The sequence below is a fragment of the Halichoerus grypus genome, chromosome 6 (genome assembly GCF_964656455.1).
Source record: "Halichoerus grypus chromosome 6, mHalGry1.hap1.1, whole genome shotgun sequence".
Classification (NCBI taxonomy): Eukaryota; Metazoa; Chordata; class Mammalia; order Carnivora; family Phocidae; genus Halichoerus; species Halichoerus grypus.
The window spans coordinates 87,969,163-87,994,907 of NC_135717.1; the positions used below are offsets into that span (position 1 = coordinate 87,969,163).

At 45.6% G+C, this 25,745-nt stretch overlaps 1 protein-coding gene across 2 annotated transcripts; it reads left to right on the forward strand.

The window, feature by feature from the left end:
• The first annotated feature begins 675 nt into the window (after nt 1–675).
• Nucleotides 676–21,261, forward strand: EMP1 (epithelial membrane protein 1). 2 transcript variants are annotated; one of them, XM_036096433.2, is made up of 5 exons: nt 676–1,130; nt 15,599–15,713; nt 17,944–18,040; nt 18,154–18,294; nt 19,014–21,261. In XM_036096433.2, exons 2-5 carry the CDS (start codon nt 15,636–15,638, stop codon nt 19,178–19,180), a joined length of 483 nt encoding a protein of 160 aa, XP_035952326.1. In that variant the 5' UTR covers nt 676–1,130; nt 15,599–15,635; the 3' UTR covers nt 19,181–21,261. The 2 variants fall into 2 exon arrangements, with proteins under 2 accessions (XP_035952326.1, XP_077931757.1); XM_078075631.1 differs by lacking the exon at nt 676–1,130 and adding an exon at nt 1,472–1,493.
• Nucleotides 21,262–25,745: the final 4,484 nt, after the last annotated feature.

The following is a 25,745-nucleotide window of genomic DNA, read 5'->3' on the forward strand; positions in this document are numbered from 1 at the left end:
TCAGGACCTGAGCCGAAGGCAGACGCTTAACCAACTGAGCCGCCCAGGTGCCCCTCTCCCCGTGTCCTTCAAGACAGCTCTATGAGATAGGTACCTTCTGCCCCCGCTTGATGCGCAAAGAAACAGGCCTGGGGAGGTCCATTTGTCCACAGCCACACAGCCAGCAAGTGCAGAGTGGGGCTTGAACTCAGGCATCTGAGCTCTTGTCTCCGGGGAATGCCGCCTCGGTTGTGGGATTAAGTGACTTCCAGGGCCCCTCCCGGTGGAGCTCAACTGTGGAGCAAGGTCCAGATGATTATTACATGGAGATCAGAGAGCAAAGTCCTTAAGCCGAGGACTTGCTCCGGAATGTGAGGAGTCCACATGGGCATTCATTCAGAGTATAATTAAAGGCCAGGCTGCTGGTCATTCAGAGGCAGGGTGATGAGGGCTCTCTGTGTGTCCTCTCCTGGTTCCCAGGCTTGCCTTACGGCTGCCCAAAGAAGAGTGCACCAGGGTCAGGCAGGGAAGCAAATAAATAAATCTGCTCATTCCTGACAGTGGGCAGCCACCGGCGCATTAGGTCGGGGAGGATGAATGGGGATCTCCTTGGATGATTAGCTAGGATTTCGATGGGCAGGGCCCTGTCCCTTTCTCTCCCCCTCCCCAGATGAACATTTGGACAGAGTACTTGTGTTTTGCCTCTGCCCATGGTAACCAAGTCTCCTTTTCGGTGAGGAGGAATGGGCTTCGGTAAACAGATCTATTTGTGTGACTCCTATTACTCATTTGAAGCAATGTCACTCCTTTTTCCACTGTGGTCTGTGTGTGTGAGTCAGAGAGAGCCTAAACAGGCTTCTCTGAATTGATGGCTCACTCCCAGCCTCTCTTGACCAACTGCCAACCCAGCAGGGCGTAGCTTACCAACAAATCTTTTTTTTTTTTTTTTAAAGTCAGACTGATTCATAGAAACTCCTTTAAAACAGAGTGAAAAGAAACCGCCCATCACACACCCCAGCACACCAGCGCTGGAAACTTTTAACCTCGGGAAGCAGGTCCCTCCTCTCGCCGTGGTCACATACCTCCAGAAGAGCAGACCAGACAGCCACCAGCTCCAGCTCCTCAGGACGCCTCAGTCGCTTGGACCTCAGGTAGGACAGCTTCCAACGCTGTGGGGAAGCTCAGCAAACTTTCTCTTTCCTTCTCTGCTCTCCTTCTCCTGACCTAGTAGTCATCTAAGCCTTGCTTTTTCTTTTTTCTTGTGCTATTTTTCCTGTGATCCTCTGAATTGAATTCTTGAAACTTCTGGCTACCAGTGGATACCCAGACAACTTTTTCTATAAGGTTCAGGAAAATGCCTTATGACGGGGGGTTGGGAGCCTCTGGGGAAATCAGCGGGCCTGGGCTGTGATTACGTTTTGCAGGAACTGGGTTCTTGCTTGGGAGCAGGGACTTTGGAACATGCCAGGATAAGGGATTCTTTACGGAGGAAACACTGCATACCTTTGAAGGACGTACGTACTTGCCAGATGTTTTCCAGGTTGTCTGTTTTGATTCACGTTGCTTCAGGATTTGAGTTGTTTCTCTTGTCGGTTGTTTGCTGGTCTTTTTTGGATGATGGATAGATAGGTGCTTTTCAGTTCACTTTTGCTGTTGCATTTACAGCTCGTTCATTCACTTCTGTATAAATGTCAGTGTTGTTTCTCCCCTCGGGGATGGGAGGAGGGGGTGGGTTTGTTTAAAGAAAACAGAGAGGTGGGGGTATCAATGGGTGTTTGAAACGAAATGTGGGAGGGTTTCATTTGGTGCAAATCAGCCTGATGTGGAACGCAGAGCTCCTTCTCTCCTTGCCAGATGTAGAGGATGGGAAGAGGCAGGAGGGAAACTGGGTTTGGAGGAAAGGGTGGGTCGTGTAGGGGAGCTTCATTTGCTCCTGTTAAAAAAAAATGTTGAATGGCTTTGTGCTTCCACCCCAGAAATTTTAGTGCTGAATGAAAAGGTGGCATATTAGAAATAATAAACTAATTTTTTCAGGTGCATGGAAGGAAGTGATTGTTTGGGACCATTTATCTTCTCACTCTTCCAAAATGTGGTTGTGCAAATGCAAAACCCTCTTGCTAATCAGAAAGTGAATCTGGAGAAAGGAAGAAGGGTGATTTCTATTTGCTTTTGTTTTGTTTTAGGTTAGCATTTTGGTTGAGGTGTGGCCCATTTCGACATAGATACTGGTTTTATTTTCCTCCCCTACATAAACAAGCCGAGGAAAATGACAGGATTCAGCTTGTCTGGCGAAATTAGGCTTTTCCTTTAGAACTGCCGTGCGTTGGAAGAGAAGATTTAAATGTAATCAGCCCGTGTCCACTGTACAGACAGGCGCCTCGTAAAACTGCCCTGGAGGGGATGATTAACTAAGTGCACGGGAAACTTCTCAAGATGCAGAGGACTCCCACATTTGCTTAAAATGTTTATTATTTCCAGATTACATGGCTGTGGATTAAGGGAAGCCATTATTACAGTTGGTAGTAATGGTATTCTGTGAATCCAGTATGAATCTTTTTGTAGTTCTTGTGCAAGTTTAAACTCTAGGCAATACTTAACCGGCCAGCAGACAGAAAATACTGAGAAATCTGCGGGTGTAGACCATCCTGAATTGCATTTTTTGGTGCAGCGTTTCCCCATACACTGTAGTTCTAGAAGTGAGAAAATACACTGTTATGTTATTTCCCGAAGTTTGAGGGCAATTTTGAAAATGCTGTTCTAATTCCTGTTTTTCCTGCTGCCTCCAAGAAATGGTGAGGGAGCTCCTAAGCTGCAGGAGTTTTTCTGGATTTCAGCTGTAAGTCTTTGAAAATCCTGAAATGGGAGGGCTATTTTTTTCCCCTGCTGCCTCCCCCCCGCCGCCCCCCCCCCCCAGAGGCGGATTGGATTCCACCACAGACTCTGAAGAATGGGGCGGGGGTGGAGTGCTGTCTGGAGGGCTGCAGGCCATCCGGTCTGGCGTCCTGGTCAGAGGACCCCCCAGATTTTACATTGTTTGAGGGCACTAAACTATCCTGGGAGTTGGCAGAAGGCCATCAAGGGCCAACCGAGAGTGGACTCCATCCCAGAACAGAGGCTGGCTACCTCCCAGGAGGACAGGGCACATCTCTGAGGAAAGGAAAGACATCCCTTCCACAGACCAGAAAGACTGTGACTTTCTCAACTCTTCCTGCTTCCCTCCGGAGACCAGCTTAGGCCCACCCAGTTCCCAGGGACCAGCCAGACTCTGGGGGATGTAGAGCCTCTTGGCTTGGTCCGGGGGGGTGGGGTGGGGGGCCCTGGGGGCTTTCTTTCAGTCCAGGATGCACTGGGATCAATGGAGAGAGCAGTCAGAGACCTAGAAGGCTTACAGATGAGGCAAAATCCTGTTCTGCAGACTCCTCAGAGCCTGATAGGGGAGTATATCTGAAAAATGGCCACAGAAAAGGGCACAAGGCAAATTTAGTTATGTTCTATCTTTAATTTTGTGTATCAGATTCTCAGTTTGGGAGGGATTCTCAGTTTGAAGATCAATTCATTCATTCTCCCACCATATGCAGAAGTCCTATTTTAACACCACCTTGGACAGATGGCCATTTTACATGTCCTTAAAATATCCAGGATAGGGGGGCTCCCTACCTCAGAGTGCGCCTCCATGCTTCCCTCTCCCATGCCGCCCCCACGTTGCTGGACAGCTCTGATTATTAGAAAATCTTAAATCCGGCACAATTGGCTTCTCTGTAACTTCTATACTTCGTTCCTAGTTCTGCAGTCCTGGGCGCGCAGAAATTCTCTATTCCGTTTTTGTTGTTGTTCTTCCCAGTGCCCCTTAGCCTCTAAACACTTGACCCTTAATTAATACTTAATGGGTAAAGCTTGATGGATCAGTATGATTATTATTACCTAAGACTCAAAAAGAACAGGAGACCTTTTTAAAGCTTTGAAACCATATACATAGTCGGCCATACCCACGTGATCTGATTCTGAGGTATTTCATTTTCTAAATACATGAATCCGGTTTCTTCTTTAACTTACCACATGTATATACGTGGATGCCTAACACAAAAGCTGGGAGACATTTGGGGCTTTTGGATGTACATACTCGGAGGTACACACCCAGTTGCTACCCACGAGGCCATGGTTGAATCAGTCCAAAACCAGAGACACAGTCTTCTAAGTTGGCCCTGTTGGGGTGATCCCATAACTTGGCTTATAGTTCCTATAGCTCATGTTGTTACCACCCGTCATGATAACTACAGGAACAAGTTGCCAACCCATCGTAACTCCGGACTAATTGCTGGCTTGCAAAACGGACGTCAATCCTGGAGAAGAGCTCATAATCTTCAGCAGTGTAGATCTGAAATTTTCTGACAATAAATTTCTCTTTTCCAATCCTCTTCCTAGCTCTGCTTAGATGATCCCAAATTTCTATTCAGTAATCAAGGGAGCCCAAATATGGTTCCAATTAGTTTACTTGAATTCACAAACCTCTCCCCCACCAAAACACTCATGTCTTGAGACCACTCTTGTAACCCTTCAGTCCTTGGTGACCTGACTGGGTAAAAATAATTTCTCTTAATTTAACTGGGAGATCCACTGACACTGAAGCATAAAGATAACCGTACAAACCCTTGTGGAGATTGCTGTTTCTCTCTCTTCCTTTTTAAAAATCTTTGGGTCAGCGTTTTCTTCCCTGTTTTGGATATGGGCATTTCCTTGGAACTAAAATGGACTCCTCTGCTCTTGGTGCCATTGATTTTATGTGGATGTGGCAGCTTTTGTAGTTCCTGAGTCTGTTTCATGAATTCTCTCTTCAAATGGGGTCATTAAAATCGAGAACATAGGCATAGTGGTTGAAAGTGGGGGCAAGAATCTTGGGGCCGATGCGAAGTGGCTGAATAGGGAGCTGGAGGGCTGTGGTCTTGGCCTGACTCTGCCCTATGACCACGGGCAAGTCACTCGTCTTCTTGATGGAGGGAACTGAACTTGATGGTCTCCTAAGCCCCTTGTGCCTCTGAAATTCTAGCGTTCTAAGATGTTATCGTCCTGTTTTGGAAATCCCTTGGCTCATGCTAAGAGTTTAATCCATAAAAATTGGTAGAAAAGTTAAATGAGGCATCATGTTGCATTGCAGGGCATGTTACAGAGGATTAAGGGCCCAGGCAGCCTCCTCTGCTCATCCACTCAGATTCCTTAGGCCTCATCATCAGATAGCAATGAGCATTCACCCAGCTCTTGGAAGACAAGGAAGAGGTTTGATTAATGAAACATCAAGGATGCCAGCCGATGAGAAGAGGCAGGTTATATAAGCCTGTTAAGATACTGACAACAGCAAGGGATTCACGAGTAACCGAACCAGGTTCAGGGAGAAACTGAGCTGGTCCTGGGAAAGGAACTCCACCCTCTTCTCTGGCAGGGAGACCCAGCAGCGGGAGGGTGTGGCGTAAAGGTGTAGATGAGAGCGAATAGGAGGAGAGGAGGGGGAGGGGGCAAGTGCAAATGCCCGCTGTTCCTTAGGCCTGTGCTTTGAGGGAGAGAAGAGATGAGTGAAGTGGAAAGAGAAAGACAGGGAGAAGGCCAAAGAGCAAGGGAGAAGTGTGAGGAGGATTCCACTCTCATTTCCTTCGTCCTTTTTTTTTTTTTTTTTTTAAAAGTAGGCTCCACGCCCAGTGTGGAGCCCAACCTGGGGCTGGAACTCACGACCCTGAGATCAAGACCTGAGCTGAGATCAAGAGGCGGAAGCTTACACGACTGAGCCACCCAGGCGCCCCTTATTTCCTTCCCTTCTTGTCTGGGGACCACCCACCCTCAGTGTTTCAGAACAGTCCTTAGGGCCAAATATTCTGTTCTTTGTCCCCTCAAACCGGGGGTGGGGGGGGGGTGGGCATTTGTTGCTCAAGTAACAAATGTGGGTCAATACAGGCTTGGTGTCATTTGAATTTCCATTGAATATTTATGCCAACAGGCCAGTGATCTCTCTTGATGTTTTCCCTCTTTTCCGATGGGTCAGATCAGAGCTAAAAGCAAAATGAGGTCCTTGATCCTTTGGCTTCTTTCAAATAATCAAAGACCCCTTCTTAGGGGGCTGGAGATGGGGAACTGGAGAGAGGTTTGCCCCCCTGAAACAGTGAGTTGGGCGGGCGGGTGCGTTCCAGCTTCCCTTTGCCGGATGTGGCTTTGGTGGGAAAGGGACCCGGGTGCTGTGGGCGGGGGCCAGGATGGAATGTTGGAAGCGTGTCTCCGCGCTTGCAGTGTGGGGATCTGGTTTGGGCGTTCTGGGGGCCTCGCAGACCTGACTCCGCCGTTGGGCCTGCTCAGCCCTATGACAGGAAGCCGCCGCCGCCCTCCGCACCCTTTTGAGGGGCCATGCAGACCCTCTGATTAACTAGGAGCTGGTGGGAGGAACAGAGTGAAGGGGAGTTCTGGGAGGAATTCTAGAACGTCTGCCGAGCCCTGAGACAAATCTGGGAGAGAGAAGATCATGCTGGAGTGGGAGAGGCCTGGCTTGGGAGATGGGAGATGGTGGGCTTCGGTTCTGGTTCTGGTTGCGCTCTGGGGAAGGTGCATTTCCTCTTTCGTTCAGGGATCCGAGTAGAGAGCCTCGATGCCTCTAAACCCCTAAAGAACCAAGCGCCCCCAAAGAGACTGCGAGCCCCTGCCGCGCACCCGGCGCCCTGGCCCGCATCCCGCTGCAGGCTGCGTGCCCCCCAGCTCCGCGGGCTCTCGCAGCCGCAGCTTTGCCGGCTGAAGCGTCTTGCCGCCACCTACTGGCCACCCGCCCAAGCGCCGCCGGGCCCGGGCCACACCTTGATTTTCTTCCCAAACCCTAGTTATGGTCCTGGCAACCTCTCCCTCGAAGACATTCTGGTCGCCAGAACACTCCTCTTTTGTCAGAAGCAGAAGACAACTGCAGCTTCTGTCCTCACCCGGGGGCCATCGCCCCATGGCCCGGCCAGCTGCGGTCTGGGGGCGTGGGCCGGCCGCCGCATCGCGGCCCGGGTCCAGATGTTGCCAGATCCACCCCCTCCTTGGATGCGAAGGAGAAGGGGAAATGAGAGAGAGAGAGAGAGAGAGAGAGAGAGAGAGAGAGAGAGAGAGAGAGAGAGAGAGAGAGAGATTACTCTCCTTGGGAGCATTTGCAAAAACAAGATTCATGCTACTTGTTTGCCTTGAGCATAGTTGCTGGCCCTCAGATTCTAGAGAAGCTTAAAGCCCATTCTGCTGGCCTGAGCCTCTCACTGTACATAAAGGAACAGAAAGACAAACTGACGACCCGATAGCCTTTGCCCTGCAGGCACCAATCCTCACACGAGCCCTCTGAGGCTATAGATCCCAGTTAGGAAGTGCTGGAGTCAACAAATCACCTTAATGTACACTTTAACTATCTTACAATTTTAATATGCCAATTATACCTCAACAACACTGCAATTAAAAAAAAAAAAAAAGAAGTTTGGCGCAGAATTTGAACCTGGCACCCATGCTCTACCACTATGTACTCTGTCTCTGTAGGAGCCACCAGCCAGAGGTAATGGGATTTTCCCAGAGTCAGCAGTTACTCAGAGGCAAAATTTGTTTCAGATTTTGTTTGTCTAATAGGTGCTCCCTTTCCTTCCTTCCTTCCTCCCTCCCTCCCTCTCTTTCCTTCCATCCTTCCTTCCTCCCTCCTTCCCTCTCTTTCCTTCCATCCTTCCATCCTTCCTCCCTTCCTTCCTCCCTCCCTCCCTTCTTTCTTTCTTTCTTTCTTTCTTTCTTTCTTTCTTTCTTTCTTTCTTTCTTTCTTTCTTTCTTCCTTTCTTTCTTTCTCTTTCTTTTTTTTTAATAGCATGCTTGCTCCCCCACCCTCATCCCCTGGTTCTTCATCCCTAACTATGCGAGAGTCTGTGCTCATTTACACCAGTGACAGATACACACTACTCTTTCTATAATAACCCCCATTTATTATCGATAGACCACATTTGGGAGATGGAGCTCCCTTTCCCCCAAGACCATGAAAACATAGTTGTTTTCCCTGGAGCATGTAGTTACTTTTGTGGCTTGATTCCTGATGTTTCTTCTGGTCACAACATCTGCCCTGCATGTAAAAACATTAGGCCCCAGAATGACGTGGATATAGTGAGGGACAACCTGAAATTCTTTCCTTCCACACCAAACATCAGATATCCAGAGGCAGGAGGAAATGGTCCTTTGAGATCCTTTCTCTCCCCATGTTTCCCACGGAGAAATTAACATCCCCCTCTCCCACCCCTATGTAAAAACAATATTTAGAATGGAAAGTACGCCTACATAAAACAACAATAACAATGGCCAGAAAAGCTCATCCAAGGTCTCATCCCCTCAACCTGCTTTTAATCCCAGCCTTTTCCTCCTCTGGATATATCCTCTCTGACTGCTCCCAAAAGAGAGTGTTTCCTTTTCTGCTTTGGTGTTAAATGGACATCTACTTTGCCAACCCAAACGATCCTCCACGGGACACACATCAAAACAAACCGACCAAAGCAGAATGAGACTGATGTGTAGAGAATAGAAAGGTGTTGGTGCTGCCAGTCTGCACAGGGAGAAGTGACAGGCCGCTGGGTGTCACGCTAGGGAGATGGCCAGAGATAGCGGCTGACTCCCGGAGATCATGTGACCAGGGGCAGCTTTGTCTTTCATGTTCTCTCATGCCTTGCAGGAAACACCATGTCGTTGGTCAGATGGTGTGAGACAGCTTTCTTCAAAGTTCACCAGAAAGTTTTCCAGAAAGAGATGGAGATTTCATAATCGGGAAAACACAAATCAGTGAAAAGACAGAATAGTGTCTAACAGTTGAATAAAATCAAGGCTGTGTTATGACGTGATTGAGATTTGGGGATCTTAGGTGATGTCCTTTGGCTAGTTCTCTGGTAGCCTGAAAGTTCTGCACAAAGGTGACCATTCTAGAAAAGGTCTGAAGAGGCCGCTTTAGATTAAGGGCAGAACTAAGATCAAGGGTAGTAGTTGCCAAGAGCAGATTCTGATGCGTTGTCAGAAGGACTTCCTAATGGGAGGGTCTTGGCAAGTAGTGAGCTCCCCGTCACTGGAGGAATGTAAGCATGACTTAGGTAGTTCTGTGGTGTAGATTTGTAGTTGAGGTTCATATATTGGGGAGGAATTTTAAGGCCCCTCTTCTCAGTCCAGAGATTCTATAACTTAAAGAGATAGAAAAGTTAAATCCGTGGACAAATTAGTGTTTAGAAATTTAAGATATTTTCCTTGCATCTACTTATTTCCTCTTAAATAAAAGACAACAAACACATATATACCCTTGTATATTCAAATGTCAAAGTTACCCAGGAAATATTCGTATGTTTACAAAGATATTTATATAGCAATATGTAACAGAGTTTGCATATGATAAGATGCTCAATACATAGTTATAGTAATATAAATAATTTCTAAAAATTACAAAGGACTAAAGTTCATGTATGTAAGAAAAAATATTGCCTTCCTAATAACATTTATTTGCTCACTGAATGGAAGTTTACTTGGTACCTGTCATAGATAAGACTCTCCCTTCAGAAACTTAGAATCTTAGGGCTTGGGGAGCCAAATATTTCCATAAGTAGTTCTGTTACCAGGCAGGCTGCCATTAGTGGTTTTAATAAAGGGCTATGTAAGGACTATAGCATAGTGGGGAAAATGACTACTTCTGACCTGTGTATCTGGGAAGGGTTCCTAGAGGAGGCAGGGTTTAGGCTTCCTAGAGGAGGCAGGGTTTGAGCTTCCTTGAAAAATTTTCGATAGGTAGTTCCTGGAGGAAGGACACTTAAAAGCAAGGCTTTTTCTTTGGAAACCACATTCTCAGGATTTCCACGGCCAGAGTAAGGTGTTTGGAGCCTCTTTCCCAGTGATGAGTGGGAGGGGGTGGTGAGGTGTTTGGAGGATTTTGAGCAGAGGAGTGACAAGGTTGGATAATGCAGTGGTGTGGAGGATATGTCAGAGAAGGAGGAGCTCAGAAGGAGGATTATGCCAGAGGCTGAGGCTGGGGTCCAGGTTAGGATCTGAACTGGGCAAGGACAATGTGAGCAGAAGTAAGGAATAGATGAGGGGTAAATAATGGAGGAAGAACTCATGACCTGACTTGCTTTGGGCAATATCATCCGAGAGGAAGGAGAGATGGGGAATTTGGCAGCTGGCCATTATTACTCCCTTCTCCCCAGAGAAGATTGGGTTATCCAAGGCGGTCAGGAAAATGACTAAACTGTCTTCTAGCTAGCCAGCGGATTCTCATGCCCTCAGAAAGCTCTCTTGCACCATCTGGTAGAGGAAGCCTCCACTGTGCCTTTGTCTGGGAGAATCTCACCCACTCTCAAATGAATCATGGACGTTTGAGCTCTGCGAGACTCCCCCTCTGCTCACACAGCCCCTGCCCTCCCCACCCTCCACCCCCGTTTCTGATTATGTTACACCCCCAGGTTCAGGCTAGTTCTTCAGTGAGTCAAGCCCAGGATTTCCACCATTTCCTTTGCTGGAGAAGTGGGTTTTTGACTGTTCTGTTCTGCTGTATTGTTCCCAATTACTGTGACTTAGACCACCCTTAAAGAACTGTATCATCCAGACTCTGGTGGCGGCCGTTCAATAAACACACACACTCTGCGGCAGGAAGAAGTTATCTGACCCTAGCTTAACAACCATGGATCCAAATTACAAACATCTGAACTCCCCTACTGTGTCTTTAAAAGTCAATTACCCTCAAAGTCTCTGCAGTATTAGGTACTCATCAGAAAAGGAAAGGTGTTCACAGGGGCCTGATTGATTTCTCATGGTCAGAGCACCCTAAAAGCAAAGGCAAAGAGGCAGTGCAAGGCAGTCTCGGAGCTATGTTCCTTTGGTTCTTTCATATTTTAGGGGAGTAGGAAGCCATAAAAGGAAGGCAAGAAACCAATAAAGATTTAAGCTAATGGAGACAACTGGAGAGGACAGTTATCTCCCCCACCTCCACCCCACATGAATTAGTCCTTTACACCTCCAATCCCCAGCAATGGTAATTCTCAAGGTCATTTCCGCTAACTGTAATAATTTTCTTTTAACAAAGAACTTAATCCAAATCTAGAATGGTCAGTGGTTGTGAGGTTTGCATCGGGACTAGGAGCATAAAGAGACTGCTCCTCCTCTGTGGGCTGGGCAATTCGAGAAGAAAAGGGGAAGTTTGGTCAAGAATAAAAGATGGCTTGTGTGTTTGGAAGAAAGAACAACAGAAAAGGGATGTCAGAGAGCTGATGTGTGGCCCTAAGTCTCTTAACTTCCTTTTCTCTTAGCACTCAACTTCTCTCTAGAGTCCACATTCATGCCTCCTATACTTTTCTCAGTTTCCCACCCAGTGCAGTGATAGCCCTGGGTACCCCTGTCCCAAGAAGTCCTACTCTGCTTACAGGGATGGGTGGAGAAATGTGTTCCTGGCACTTCACATAGAACAGTCAGTGGATGTCCTATCCTTCGAGAACACTGTGAATGGACTAGTGTTGTGGGCCTGGGTCTGAGAGCTGAAGTACCTTAAATGATTTTATGGGAGTTCCCAAGCAACCAACTGGGAAACTTTGGGACTGCCCAGTGCACCAAATGCTCTGAGGGACAGGCATTGCTCCTAAGTGTTCAGAATTGCAATGCTGTTATTTTGTACTTCCTGGTTCGAGCTGTCGAGCTGTGACTAAGGGTATGCTTTCCACTGGAGAGTGCCATCCAAAGCATTTTAGAGAGGTGTGAGGAAGAAGTCAATTATTGTTGTAGTGAAACAAATTGCCAAGAAAGTTGTAGCAGCCAGTACTTCCAATGATATGAACGTTCAGAAATGGTGTCTTTTCAGTGATTTTGTATGACACAAGATACACACCAGGGTAGGGAATGAGTCTCCCTGCAAGCTACGCTGCAAGTAGTGGGTGGGTGGGAGTTTCAAGAGCCTGAGACCTTCTGTTATTTATTCCCATTGTGCTCTGCTGTTCGATAGATCCCCAGACATTCACCCACTAGGTAGCTCTCATGGTTGCCTATAAATATATCAAGATTTGCCCTTCCACGCACCTCTGGCTGAGGGTTTCTCTACTGGGGGCTCTCTAGTATGGGCACTGGAAGGGGTAATCCAGGTTAGAAACTTAAGAAGATAGTTCATTTTGCTTCCAAATGTGTTGGGGAGGGCCACTGAAAACAATGGAAGCCCCTCTAAGCTGACAATGGATGACACTAACGAAACCTGAGAAATTGGGGGGCAGTGAAAAGATGGAGAAGCTATATGCATTATGTACTAGCTCCAGCTAGCTAGCCCCTACTTCTGGCTGGATGCAGCAGCCAAAAGCAGAGGGAATTATGTGTTCCTTACAATAAGAGCCCCAGCTAATCCAAGACATTTTTGCTCCTTTCCTTGGTGGACAGATGTGGTACAATCACAGGAATCTAAGAAGAAAGGGAGTCACCTCTTTGCTCAGTTCCCCGACCCACTCCTCCAGCCTGCACCAGGCAAGGGAATAATGATCAGGTAGGGCTTTGGTTTAGATCAGGAGTGAGATCCAGACTTGGTTCCTGCAGCAGTGGCAATGGGTTTCATTTCATAAGCAGACCAGAGCACACCTAGTTAAAATGCACCATGTTCAGGCCAGGGACCAAACACTTGGCCTGGGCTAAAGTGGCCAGGACACAACAACAGAGCACACGCCACACAGATGGGGAAATGCCAGGCCCTGAAAAACAGGGAGCACTACACAGCAGGGCACTATTAGACCTCTCGTTCATAAGGCCATTACCCTTAGATCAGGAGTGAGATCCAGAGGCTGGGGGTACAGTGGATGGGCTGAAGTGAGGTGCAGTAGCAAGATGGTACATGGAACGCAATAATGATCAAGTCATCAAAATGGAGAGGGTGAGCAGGGATGAAAGCAATGAGACTTACTCTGGAGGGTTACATAGCAACCCAAGGAGACAGAAAGGGTTGCTGAATTCCCAACAACATGTAAGACAGGGAACTCACAGTGTTTCCTCCACCTCATTTAAGAGGCCTCACTTGGTGTATTATACTCTGTTCCGGGCCCTTCAACCATCTCCGTCTATTAGGAGGAGGATGTTTGTCAGTTAGAAGTCAAAGGAATAAAAAAGACATTTATAGAGCCCAAAGAGTATTAAACATATGACTTGTTATGTAATATTTGTAATTCCCTACAGTCAGCCTCTTCCTTTCCCCATGAAGGGCAAGATCAGGGATCCAGTGATGGTATGAATTTTGGGGGTGTCGGGAGGATGGTCAGGGTTGAGAAGAGTGAGCTTTCTCCTTCTGATTCCTGAGGGTGTGTTCTTAGTAGTCTCCCCATTCACAGGGCAGGGATTAGGCATAATGGCAATTTCTAAGAGGACCGAAATGATTTATATACACCGTGTGGTGAAGTACATAGCAGATATCCTATTACTTGTACTTAACATGGGGTAGCCTGGTGACTAACTGACTTGTTATGTTGGTAACAGCTACTCTCAGTTTCATAGGATATTAATAATAATGCTAATAACCACAACCAAAGCAGCCCCATTAGTATCTGCCATGTGGTGGATGCTGCTAGTTTCACAAACATGATCCATTACTCTCGTATTTTCCTGTGTGATCGGCATTACAGCCGCCACTTTATAGAGGAGGACACTGAGAATGGAAGGACATAACTAGATGATTCTAACTCAACCTGTTTAACTCAAAAACCTCTTTTCACTGTGCATTAAAGTAAAGCAGAAAACTGTGGACGTATGCGTGACCCGCGGAAAGCAAAAATGAATTTGAATGTGCAGAGAGATTATTAATAGTGGGCACGAAAGCTCCAAGCTCTCCCCTGAGGCGGCAGGATAAACTTCATGATTTTTGTCATTCACAGTGAAATTGGACAAATCCCTACAAAGTAGCCTGGGTTGGAGGGAAATGCTGGGACTGGGAAGGAAGGCAGGGGTTGTTGGAGCAGGTTGGGAAGCCACAGGCTGCCTCTCATTCCTGGCCTGCAAAGAGCAAGACCCCTTCATGTACATTAGAACTTTCTAGATTTTTTTTTTTTAAAGAACATTTTAGATTTTGAATACCTGATGGGGAAAGTGAGAGGAGATAAAAGGCACTTGGAGTGTTGAGACGAGCATCAGTGCTGGCCACTAAGTACCCGGGACAATAGGAAAGTGGCTCCAGCAGGCTCAAAGCTTCAATTAAATTAGGTGGAGTGAGAGAGAGAAGCGGGACAATTGCAGGATGTGCCCAGCCATCTCCTCCCTAGGTGGGGACATCCACACCTCCACCCTGGTGTGAATAACCTGCAGCTCTTTGAACGGAGCCCTCCCTCTGCAGCTGACATAAATCAGAATAGCCACTCCCATGTGCATCCTTCACACTTTCTTTATGATCAATGGGCTCCCTTCTCCTCTGCTGAGATTATGGCTGAACAGTTTGGTTTATCTATGCCCATTCTTTTTTTTTTTTTTTAAAGATTTTATTTATTTATTTGACAGAGAGAGACGCAGCGAGAGAGGGAACACAAGCAGGGGGAGTGGGAGAGGGAGAAGCAGGCTTCCCACCGAGCAGGGACCCCGATGCGGGGCTCGATCCCAGGACTCCAGGATCATGACCTGAGCCGAAGCAGACACTTAATGACTGAGCCACCCAGGCGCCCCTATCTATGCCCATTCTTAATCCATATTCATTCCCAATCCTCCCACCATGTGATTTATGCATTTGCCTATCTTCTCCATGGACTCCTGAAGGATTGGACGATGTGTAAATGTCATGCACAAACAGAAGGCTCGTTTAGTGGTGTTTCAGTCTGCGTAGTTCAAAAGCCCCAGAACGGACATACTGATCGAAGAAAACACAGCATTATGCCCCAGACCAATAGCAGAGTCCCTACCATGAGGCACATACGGCCCCAAGGCTCAGGTGCAGCAATACAAATCTGAAATGTTCAATCAGTAGGTGATCAGACCATTACACTTTAATTAGGTTGTTATAATTATTGAATACCAAACAGCATTGTAATAACAGAAGTTGTGGCTCTTACATTTTACATCTCACCCGGGAGCAAATGAGTAGCCTATTCAGTCTATGGGCATTGAGTGTTAGCTGCTATTCGGCAGAAGGGATCCACTTCTATTAATGTCACGGGATGAACAGTTTGATAGAGCCGCAGACGCTTCCCTAGTGGAAAATGGAAATTTATGGGACATTGTTGCACAGAGACCTGGAAATTACAGCTGCAAAAAGGCCTTTTAAAAGATCAAAGTCTTCTTTTGGTTCTTAAGACACAAACAAAATAAAACATGAACAGTGATAAAGTGTGTGTGTGTGTGTGTATGTGTGTGTGTTTCCAGAAACACGCTTTATTAGAGAGAGGAGTATATAAATACTTGAGAAGCAGAATTATGTTTATATTTAAGTATATGTAAATAGATGAAGAGGCACTTAGGAAACTAGATTAACAAGAGGTTTTCAGGAATTTATAATGAAATCGTGATGGTTTTTATTGAAATTCTTCCTGATTTTAGCAGATAGTCCACACGGGTGGGGAAGCTGAATCGTCTGATTGAATCTGACAGTAACCTCCCCCCCCCCCCACCCCCTTATCTTCTCTTTTCTTTTCAGAACTCTTCGTTGCTCTTTGAGGCATCAAAAAGCCAAGATGTTGGTATTACTGGCTGGTATCTTTGTGGTCCACATCGCCACTGTCATCATGTTATTTGTCTCCACCATTGCCAATGTGAGTAATATGTTCTTTTGTTCATTCATTCACCCAGAAATTATCTGAATATTTACATAAAGTGCTACAAAAGAAGTTTGAGCCACAATCCCTGCCCCTTGGGAATATACAATGTCGTTGTGGGAAAAAAAAAAGCACCCACTGGCACGTCAAACACTGAAATAGCAGGAGGAGAAAAGCCGGTGTCTACCAGAGTAATCCCGCCAGGGCTGTGGGCGGCTAGAGGCTGGAGAAGACAACGAGGCTTCTTCAGTCCTTCAGAACCTTCTCCGGAGGTGGAGCTTGGAGGATGGGTAGATGGGCGGGGTCTCCTGGCGGAAGATGAATGGCAGAAAGAGCACAGGATGCATTCCAGTCGGGAGTGCTAGCCAAGGTGCCCCGGTGAGAGGGAGAGGCTTTGTTCAGGGCAGCATGGGGATACCCATGCGGCGAGAGCAGAGCTTCCTTTCCTTCTGGGAACCTTGATTAGAAGGATAGAGGGGAGAGAGAAACGATGAGAGGCTTTGGTAGCCAGACTGACACATTCAAAATCTGAACTGAGAAGAGCATGTGAAGGTGGAATTGTGCCAGATTAACCTGGTTCCAGGGAATTAACTCACTCAAGCAAAACAATGTAAAAAATATTTTTCTCTCTGAACCTTGGGCTACTCTGACCTCTAGCGGTCGTTTATAGGACCACATGTGCTTTTATTGTGCTGTTCTCAGAAAGAAAAAAGACAACCCCTGGCACACAAAAGTCAAGGCCATCCATCACTAGACGGGCAAATGGTGGCTCCAGAATCTGATAGGTCCATGTTACAGTTAAAGGACAAATGGGTTTTGAAGTTCAGATAGGAGAGTTTGGCTACCATTGGTGGATGTGGTCGCCAGGAGCAAGGCTGATTTAAGAATCCTAGCCCATGAGCCCTCCTCCAGACTGCGGGTCAGCCATTCCGGGCCCCAACCCCCAAGTCTCTCAGGGTAACAAGCCTGATAAGCGACTTCAGACAGCTTTAGTGGATGCCAAAGTGCTGAATATCTGAATTATCAGCTCCTAATATAGGGCTTGGCATACAGTTGTTTATTGAGTCAAGAGCGGGTGATCACACATCCTTGGCCCTGGCCTTCCAGCAGTGCTCATTCTAATAGGTGCTCTGCGTGGACAAGCCGGGTGTTTGTTTTCCAGAAGAATAATTGTTTTTCTTGGGCCAGGTGGGAAGGGACACTGGCACCACAGTGAGTCTGGAGGAATACGTGTTGGTCACTCTCCTACTTTCAGGGGCCCCCACATCCTTCTGCTTGGATGGAAGTGACTTCTTGACACCAAGACTCATTGCTGTTTTCTTCGTTGTCCATATGTTTCGTATTTGCCTCCAGTTGAGCGTTTTTTTTTTTTTAACCCCCTCAGGGCCCTTACATGAAATGGTCTTTTTTTTTTTTAAGATTTTATTTATTTATTTGAGAGAGAGAGAGAGACAGAGAGAGAGAGCGAGCATGAGCAGTGGGGAGGGGCAGAAGGACAGGGAGAAGCAGGATCCCTGCTGAGCAGAGAGCCCCCTGTGGGGCTTGATCCCAGGACCCCCAGATCATGACTTGAGCAGAAGGCAGACACTTAACCCACTGAGTCACCCAGACGCCCCTAAAATGGTCTTGATAGAGCGTATGGATGGTACATACTTAAAACCAATTGCCTCATCCGATGTTTCTCTTTCTCAGAACCTCAGAATTTTAAACCACTATGATTGAATTACTTTTTTTTTTTTTTTTTTTGAGTAATGAGGAACGTGAAGCCCAGAGAAGCTATGTGATTTTTCTTCAGTCACACAATCTTCCATCTTTTCTCTTGGCACCTCTGTGGCTTCAGTTTTGGTCACACCTCATTTCCACCAAGAGGTGGGGTGCTTAGCCATATTTGGAGCTCAGTATGGGGTGTTGCCGAAGATTTGATCCGGACACAAATCTGATTTGCTATTTCTTTTCCTTTTAAAGCAGAGGGTCAGCTTTTTTTTTTTTTTGAAAGATTTTATTTATTTATTTGACAGAGAGAGACACAGCGGGAGCCAGAACACAAGCAGGGGGAGCAGGAGAGGGAGAAACAGGCTTCCCACTGAGCAGGGAGCCCGATGCGGGACTCGATCCCAGGACCCCGGGATCATGACCTGAGCTGAAGGCAGACGCTTAACGACTGAGCCACCCAGGCGCCCCATGAGGGTCAGCTTTTAAACAACTGTTTGTTTCCTTTTGGTTTCAGGTCTGGGTGGTTTCGGATATTACGAAAGCATCAGTTGGTCTTTGGAAAAACTGTACCAGCGGCGGCTGTGATAACATCCTGTCATATGGCAGTGAAGGTATGTCTTAGAGGGCTGCGCTTGGTGGGGCGATTCCGGTGGTCAGGGAGGCGTGCAGCCTGCCGGGGACTGCTTAGCCCAATACCCTTGTTCTCCTCCTCCTGTGTCCACAGACGCCCTCAAGGCGGTGCAGGCCTTCATGATCCTTTCCATCATCTTCTCCGTCATCTCCCTCGTGGTCTTCGTGTTCCAGCTCTTCACCATGGAGAAAGGAAACCGCTTCTTCCTCTCGGGGGCCACCATGCTTGTGTGCTGTGAGTATCATAGGGGTGGGCTCCGGTTTATGCCAGAAAAGCTTTTAGGGCGGCCTTACCGTGGGTGCTCCTGGCAGTTTGGACAGATGAGCACATGGCACATGGACAATTTTCTCCTCTGCTTTTTTGTTCTCTTTTTGAGAACCCCTGCTGGTGCTTGGCATAAGTACTGTCATCTGCTTTAAACAGACTGCCATGTTTAAACCTAGTGTTCCCGGGGTGGGGGTGGGGGGCGGGTGGCCACCAAGTGGCCGGGCCACGCCCACTGTAAGCACTTGTACACGTGACACTTGAGGGCAGGAAGGTGGGCATCCTTAGACGAAGCCACTACCACGGTGCATGCCAGTCGTGCTGTTCTCTTTCTTCTGCCGTTCTTCCCCAACACACACAATTGGGTGCAAGTCTGTGTTCTTTTGCATCCTGGGCAGCCTGCCTACATATGCTGGGGTCCAGAAGGAAAAGCTGGGTGGTGGACGTGAAGTTCTGTGTTTTACTTCACACTTGCAGCTACACAAACCAGTGTGGGTGTGAGAGCCCAAACACCTCCAGTTTATCAGCACAACCATCAAGGTTGCTTGGTTCAGGGCAAATCAACAGAACTATCGTATAGGGCTAAACAGCCAGATTTGAAATAGGATCTTTTAAAAGTTATACAATTTTTTTCTTGGTTTTAATATAAAAAAACTGAAAAATGAGACTTTTTTTCGTCCCCCTTGCAGGGTTGTGCATTATGGTTGGGGTGTCCATCTATACTCATCATTATGCTGGTGGTTATGGAACCAACTACTCGACCAGTCACCATGGCTACTCCTTCATCCTCACCTGGATCTGCTTCTGCTTTAGCTTCATCATTGGAGTGCTCTATCTAGTCCTGAGAAAGAAATAAGGCCGAACAAATTCACGGGGATCCGGGGGGTGGGGAGAAGGAAGCCGTTGAATCTGGGAGGGAAGTGGGAGATACTGTGCAGGAAAAACCGAGAGAGGGGAGGGGGGCGGGGAGGGGAAGTAGGGTGGGAGAGGCTGAAATCCAAACCATTCCCGAGGAGGTTCTCTGCCGGTGAGCCCCTGCCCTTGGGAGAAAGTAGTTGGCTAGCGCTCTGCTGCTCCCCGGATGCAGCCGGAGAGCCTCTCTCCAGCCATCAGACTTGGCCTTCAGCTGTTCTCAGTTACACACACTGCCTGGGGCCCCATCTACTGCCACACCACGGGCTTCACTCCTGAGGCTGAGTTCTGGGTCTCGTGCTGCCGTCCTCAGACAGATTGCATCAAGTTAAAATAGCGGTACAAGTTCCAGCAAGAGCAGATCTTGTTTTTGTGTTGAATACGCTAAGCCTGGAAACCATCGTGCCTTTCTGACCCAAAGCAAAACATCACATTCCGGTCTGAAGGGCCCATACGAGGGCTTTGGCCAGTGAGCCATTATCCCTCTTTAGAACAGATATTTAACTCTGTGGAACTCAGTGGTATTTGTGACGAAATGGGAGAAAGACATATAGTCCTAAGGCCAAATTGGTGGGTGAGTTAAACCAAGAAAGAGAACTTTTCACAGTGGAAGGCCTGGGGGATGATCAGAACCCAGACCGGACCTCACACAGCTGTCCCTCCCAGAGACCTCTTGCTATGGACTTTGCTAGGCCTCTCGCTTAAAGCCAAAGCAGCTCTTTTGGCATTTCTGTAAAGCCACTAATGACCAATTCCGTGGTGAAAGCACCACACAAATTATGGGACCAAGGGGCAATCTGGTGGCAGTCCTACAGTAGGGTTATGTTTTTAGGACCCCCTGTCCATGCAGTCAGTGTTCCTTTTGAACACATACTGGGAGAGAGATGGACATGGTTCCTTGTAACATGATTTATTACTCTCCCTCTAAATTATAACTTTTGAGGACGTTTGGTCTAATTATCTGCGTTGGGGATCAGGACTCCTAGGCTCAGTGGTAGCTCTCTCTCTGACGTGGGCTGGAGCCATTGCCTTTCCCACAGGTGAGGCAGGGCAATTCTGGAAGCTTAGTAAAACATAAACTAAAACCAAATAGATCCTTGGGTGAAAGGTGCTATATAATTGGAAAGTATTAAGCATACTAGATTTCGGTCATGATTAGAACAGAGTGCCTGCCTTCCCGGGAAAATTAGAAAATTCCCACGAGACAAATAAAAACATAGGTGTTGGGTGGATATTTTCTTTAAGAGAAAAAATAAAAAGCAAAAACTCTCGTGGTACCCAGTCACTTGGCGATTGGGCTGTCTGTTGCCATAGGAGCATTTCTATAGGACTTAGTAGCAGTATGTTATTCCTGGGTAAGCAGGCATGGCTCTGGCCTGGAGCAGCTGAGCCATCTCAGATTCTGTCGAAAGGGGTTGTCTTGGGAAGAAATTTCCTTTATTACCTGAGAAGAAGATCTACTCCAGGGGGGATCTGAGACATCTTGCCTACTTTCCTTCTCCCAGCTCTCTCCTTATCCCATTTCTTACCTAATTTTCCTTTCTGGGGGTTGTCATGCCATGATTGCTGGTATTTATGTAAAAGGACTATGACTAAGTGTATTGCTCTATGTTCATTCTGGTTAAGGGAATATTGAGGGCAGGCCACCAGATTACCTGGGCTGGGGGTAGAGAGATGGCAAGCAAAAACTGTGGGATGATGAACTTTTTAATTAAGATTTAATTATCACATGATTATAGAAGGCTGTCTTATGTGCAGAAGCATACTTACATATCAGATATACCCAAAAGAGATACTCGCATTATGTTGAAAAGTCAAACTATGACTGGAGTGAACCATGTATTCCCTTGTCTTTTACTTTATTTCTGTGACATTTATGTCTCATGTAATTTGCATTACATTGGTGGGTTGTTCTAGTACTGTATTTGGCTTCTTTAATAGATTGATATTTCATATACTATAACTGTAAATATTTTGATACAAATGTTTATAACTCTAGGGATATAAAAATAGATTCTGACTCCCTTCACCGTGTGAATGTTTTCTTCCTAAAAAATGCAGGACAGTAGGGATAATAGTGACATTTATACCTAATGAAGTTGTCAATCAGTGTGATTTGAACAACTTGGCATTTATTTGAGACATTAAACTACTTTCTGGTGATACATTAGGCATTCTACAATAATTCTTTTAGGCAAATGAACGTTATTAGATATAGTTTTATCTTACATTAATTAAACCTCTAAAGCAAAAAATTAGAACTTCATAAGCTAATGCATCAGGGAGATGTTATGGTCTTGAATCAGAATGACTTATGACATTAAGAAATCAGATACTTGTAAAGTTTCTTTGAAATAGCCAATTCCTCTAATGTGTCTTCAAAATATAAAGCAATTCACAAAGGTATGCATCAAATACATACCTTTGCAGAAACTTATTCATTGCATAAACTGGGCATATCTGTAAGGGGCAGATGAGAAAAGGAAAGCTTTACTGCTTTCTGTGAGCAGTAAGGACTGGAATTAACAGTGGAAAAGCAAAGTAGATACTTTGTACCCTAGCATTGTGTCAACACTAATATCATACAAATGGTTTTGATGTGGATTTGGTGCTCTGTCAGTCCCCTGTGGTTTTGGATGAAGTAACTGCACAGAGTAATACACAAAAAATACACAATGGAACCTGAAAATAAAACTCGAACATATTTTAAAGTCAATTAATCAAATTGCATTGATTACTGATACCCTCTCAGAGACCTATGTAATTTCTTAGATCACTTCTGGGATACTGTCATAAGAGGCTACCTCTTTCCTTTAGTTCTCCCTGGGATTCATTCCCCCATGTCATTTGCCTGGTCATGGGTCAGACCTCCAGAGCATCCTTTCTTCCTTTCCTTCTATAGATCTTTAATCAGAATCTCCAATAAGCTCTCAGAAGTACTCAAAGTTTCTCTTTTGCCAAGATGAAATCTTCTATCTCAAAGACCTGGATGGTGAATGCGGGTGTATTACTCAGGATTCTCCAGAGAAACAGAACCAATAGGATGTGTAAATTATATATAGAAAGACATTTATTTTTTAAAAATTGGCTCACATGATTATGGAGGCAGGCAGGTTCAAAATCTGCAGGGAGAACAGGGCTGGTAGGCTGGCGCCCAGGGAAGAGCCATTGCGGCCGTTCAAGTCCAAAGAATGTCTGCTGGCAGAATTGTCCCTTGTTTGGGGGGAGGAGGTGGCCAGTCTTTTGTTTTATTCAACTGATTGAATGAAGCCCACACACATTACAGAGGACAATCTGCTTTACTCCAAGTCCACTGATTTAAATGTTAATCTCATCGAAAACACCCTCACAGAAATATCCAGAATAATGTTTGGCCACCTGTCTGGGCACCATAGCCCAGCCAACATGACAAATGAAATTAATCATCATGGGGGAAACATTCTAATTAAGAATAAGGCACCAGGTTACCAAACATTTTCAGAAATAATTTAAAAGAAGCTTAAACAGTGGAAATCTTTATGTTTACAGTTGATACTTGGAGAAATAGACATGGGGGTTAACTTGAGAGATAATCTTGGATATCCTATGAAAAGACAGGAAGTTGTCAGAGTCCCTTTTATAGGGGAGCTTAATAAATATTTGTCAGATTCAATGTCTTAGGTAGGGTCAAGTTGAATTAAAGTGGTTAAGAAAATACTCTTAGGTGAAACTGGTCCAAATTTATGAATATAGGAAAGATGAGCTGCAGAGCTCTCCATTACCACTTAGGAATGGTTAATAGACAGCTACACCACTCTGTGTTGGACTCAGCCGTTATAATCCCTGTGCAAAACCCCATTAGCTTTGAGGCACAGAAGAATATTTCAGTAGGGCCTTGAAAGAAGGCATATGAAAACTAAGAGGATATTGTGCAAGACTCCACCCTTAAAAAGAGAAGCTCTCTCTTATGTTTACTAAGAAATAGTCAGAATATGGGGCACCTGGTGGCTCAGTTGTTAAGCATCTGCCTTTGGCTCAGGTCATGATCCCAGAGTCCTGGGATCGAGTCCCATGTCAGGCTCCCTGCTCAGCGGGAAGCCTGCTTCTCCCTCTCCCACTCCCCCTGCTTGTGTTCCCTCTCTCACTGTCTCTCTCTGTCAAATAAATAAAATCTTAAAAAAAAAAAAAGAAATAGTCAGAATATACCAAAATACAGATAAAATTCCCTAGCAAAAAATGTGTACATGAGTTTAGAAAAAGACTAGATTTTAGGGAATAGAAAGGAATGGGGTAGAGTGGTAGGAAGCAGGATGAAAAAAGGAAAACTTGCTGGACATTTCGGAGTAGATTCTGAAGAGGATTGATTCATTTTAAAGAGGTATTGTAGTCCAGCAGAGCAGGCAGCAGGTAGAGAAGGATGTACACTGATTAGGTGGAGCCCAAGGAAAGGAATGTTTTGGAGTTCTACCTAGTCTTGTTTCTGAAAGGGAGACATGTGGGGCCTCCTCATGGGGCAGGAGGGTGACCATTAAAACTTGTATTGATAAACCACTGGGTGCTAGGTGCTGCACCTAGGGGCTAGGGAATGAAAGATCAAGCAGACATGTTTCCTGTCTTCATCTAATTTATAGTCTAGCCTGGGAGTAAGACTCATACCTAGAGAAAATGGAAGAAGACCCTCTGGGAGCACAGAGGAGATGGGAGCACTGGCACTTGTGGGAGGGTAGAAGATTTTCAGGTCTTCATCCCTTCCTCATGGTCCTTATCCCACCCCATGAGCAATTAGCTGACAACTCTTATGGATTTTACCTCTGCTGCTTCTCTTACCTACCCAAATCTCCCTGCCTGAAAGGACATTCCTTTGTTCCAGGCTCTCATTGCCTTCCATCTGAGTAACTGCAGGTGAGAAACATCCCAGTGTCCTCCATGTCTTCACCTACTCTCTCCAACCTCTCCTTTCTGCTGGTGTCAGGATGGGCGTTGATGGATGCTTCTCTGTCACTGCCAGTGAGTCAATCCAGGGCCAGGAGGACCAGAATTCCCATGTAGGATGCCAGTGTGTATGGGAGGTTCATACTCAATCATCTGGTTAACTGATGATGATCAACAAGGGCTATAGGGTGAGTCCCAAATAAAGAATGACTGTCTTCATATGGCAAATGAAGGACTTTATTATATTAAGAGATAAACTGAACAAGGGGTGGGGGGTGGGGAAACAAGAACAAACCGTTGAATCCTTCCCAATATAGGAATGGGTCAGGTTCCAAAAGCTATTTTCCTAAGTTGGTTGTTGGTTAAACTCAGAGCATATTTTTCCATAGACTCATTTCAGAATTATTTTGCTTATGATATGGGCTAAAAGACTTTTGTAATCTAGCCTGGAAATAAATTTAATAATTATTGAACTATTATTATTTTTGATGGGAATGAGTTAGTTTAAATTCTGGAAGCTAGACCCCTCTCTTACCCTTCTAAACCTTTCATGGTAAGAGCAGTGTATCTGATGGAGAATGGAACGGAGAGTAGATATATGGGTCCATATTCAGAAGACAAGGCAACCTGTGGGCCAGGGAATCCCTTTACCCTGGCATGTTCAGAGTTTGCCATTGAGTATAGAAGAACATGGTGTTTAGAATGACTCTGTTTGGCTGTAAACATACACAGTATGTAGTTTTTTAAATTGGGTGTTAAGCTGGAATGGCTTGCTCCATTCTCTTGGTCTCATGGCTTAAAATCAATCTTAATTTTCTCACTTATGTTATCATATCAATGACTTCAATCCAGTCTATCCAGGGACTTTAAAATGATTCAACTCCTTAGTATAGTAGTCAACATGCTTTTGGGCATTATGAAATCTTACTATTTTAGTCTGATTTTACAACTTCTCCTCCCTCTTACAAAATGCTGACATAGGGCATATGTATTTATAAGTTTTAAGGTGAATCAAGATCCAACCTGCTTTGAGTATTTGGGTACAATTTTGCAATTGCTCTTGAGGTAACTAGGTATTGCAAAATCAAGTTTGAGAATTATAGTACAGGATTTATGAGGGAAGTAGATTATACTAATTAATCTGACATTTAGTCATCTTGTTTTTAAAAAAGTTAGAATCTTTCTGGCAGTAATATTTAAATCCAGATTTCTTTCCATAAGCTAAATTACCAACTTCACTTCAATATGGCATACTTGCACTGACTGCTAATTTCTTTCTCTAGAGTAATTCACATTCTTTACCTCTCATTGTATTTAATACTTGTCAGAGCTCCGGGAAGGACAGATAAAAGGTAAATGCAGACAGCTCTTAAATGTTCAATTTAAGTTCATTTCAGCTACACATTCCCATGACCTTCCCCTGGACATCCCAATTCCAAGAGTTGCTCTTCCTGACTTGGAGGAAGGAGCTCTCCTTTCTGTGGCTAATGCCCACCACCACCATTTTGTGAATTTCATACTCTTTTATTTCCTCAGGGATGCTTTATAGATACCTCCTTTCTCCTTGTATCTCCAACTTCTCTCTCTACTGGAAATTT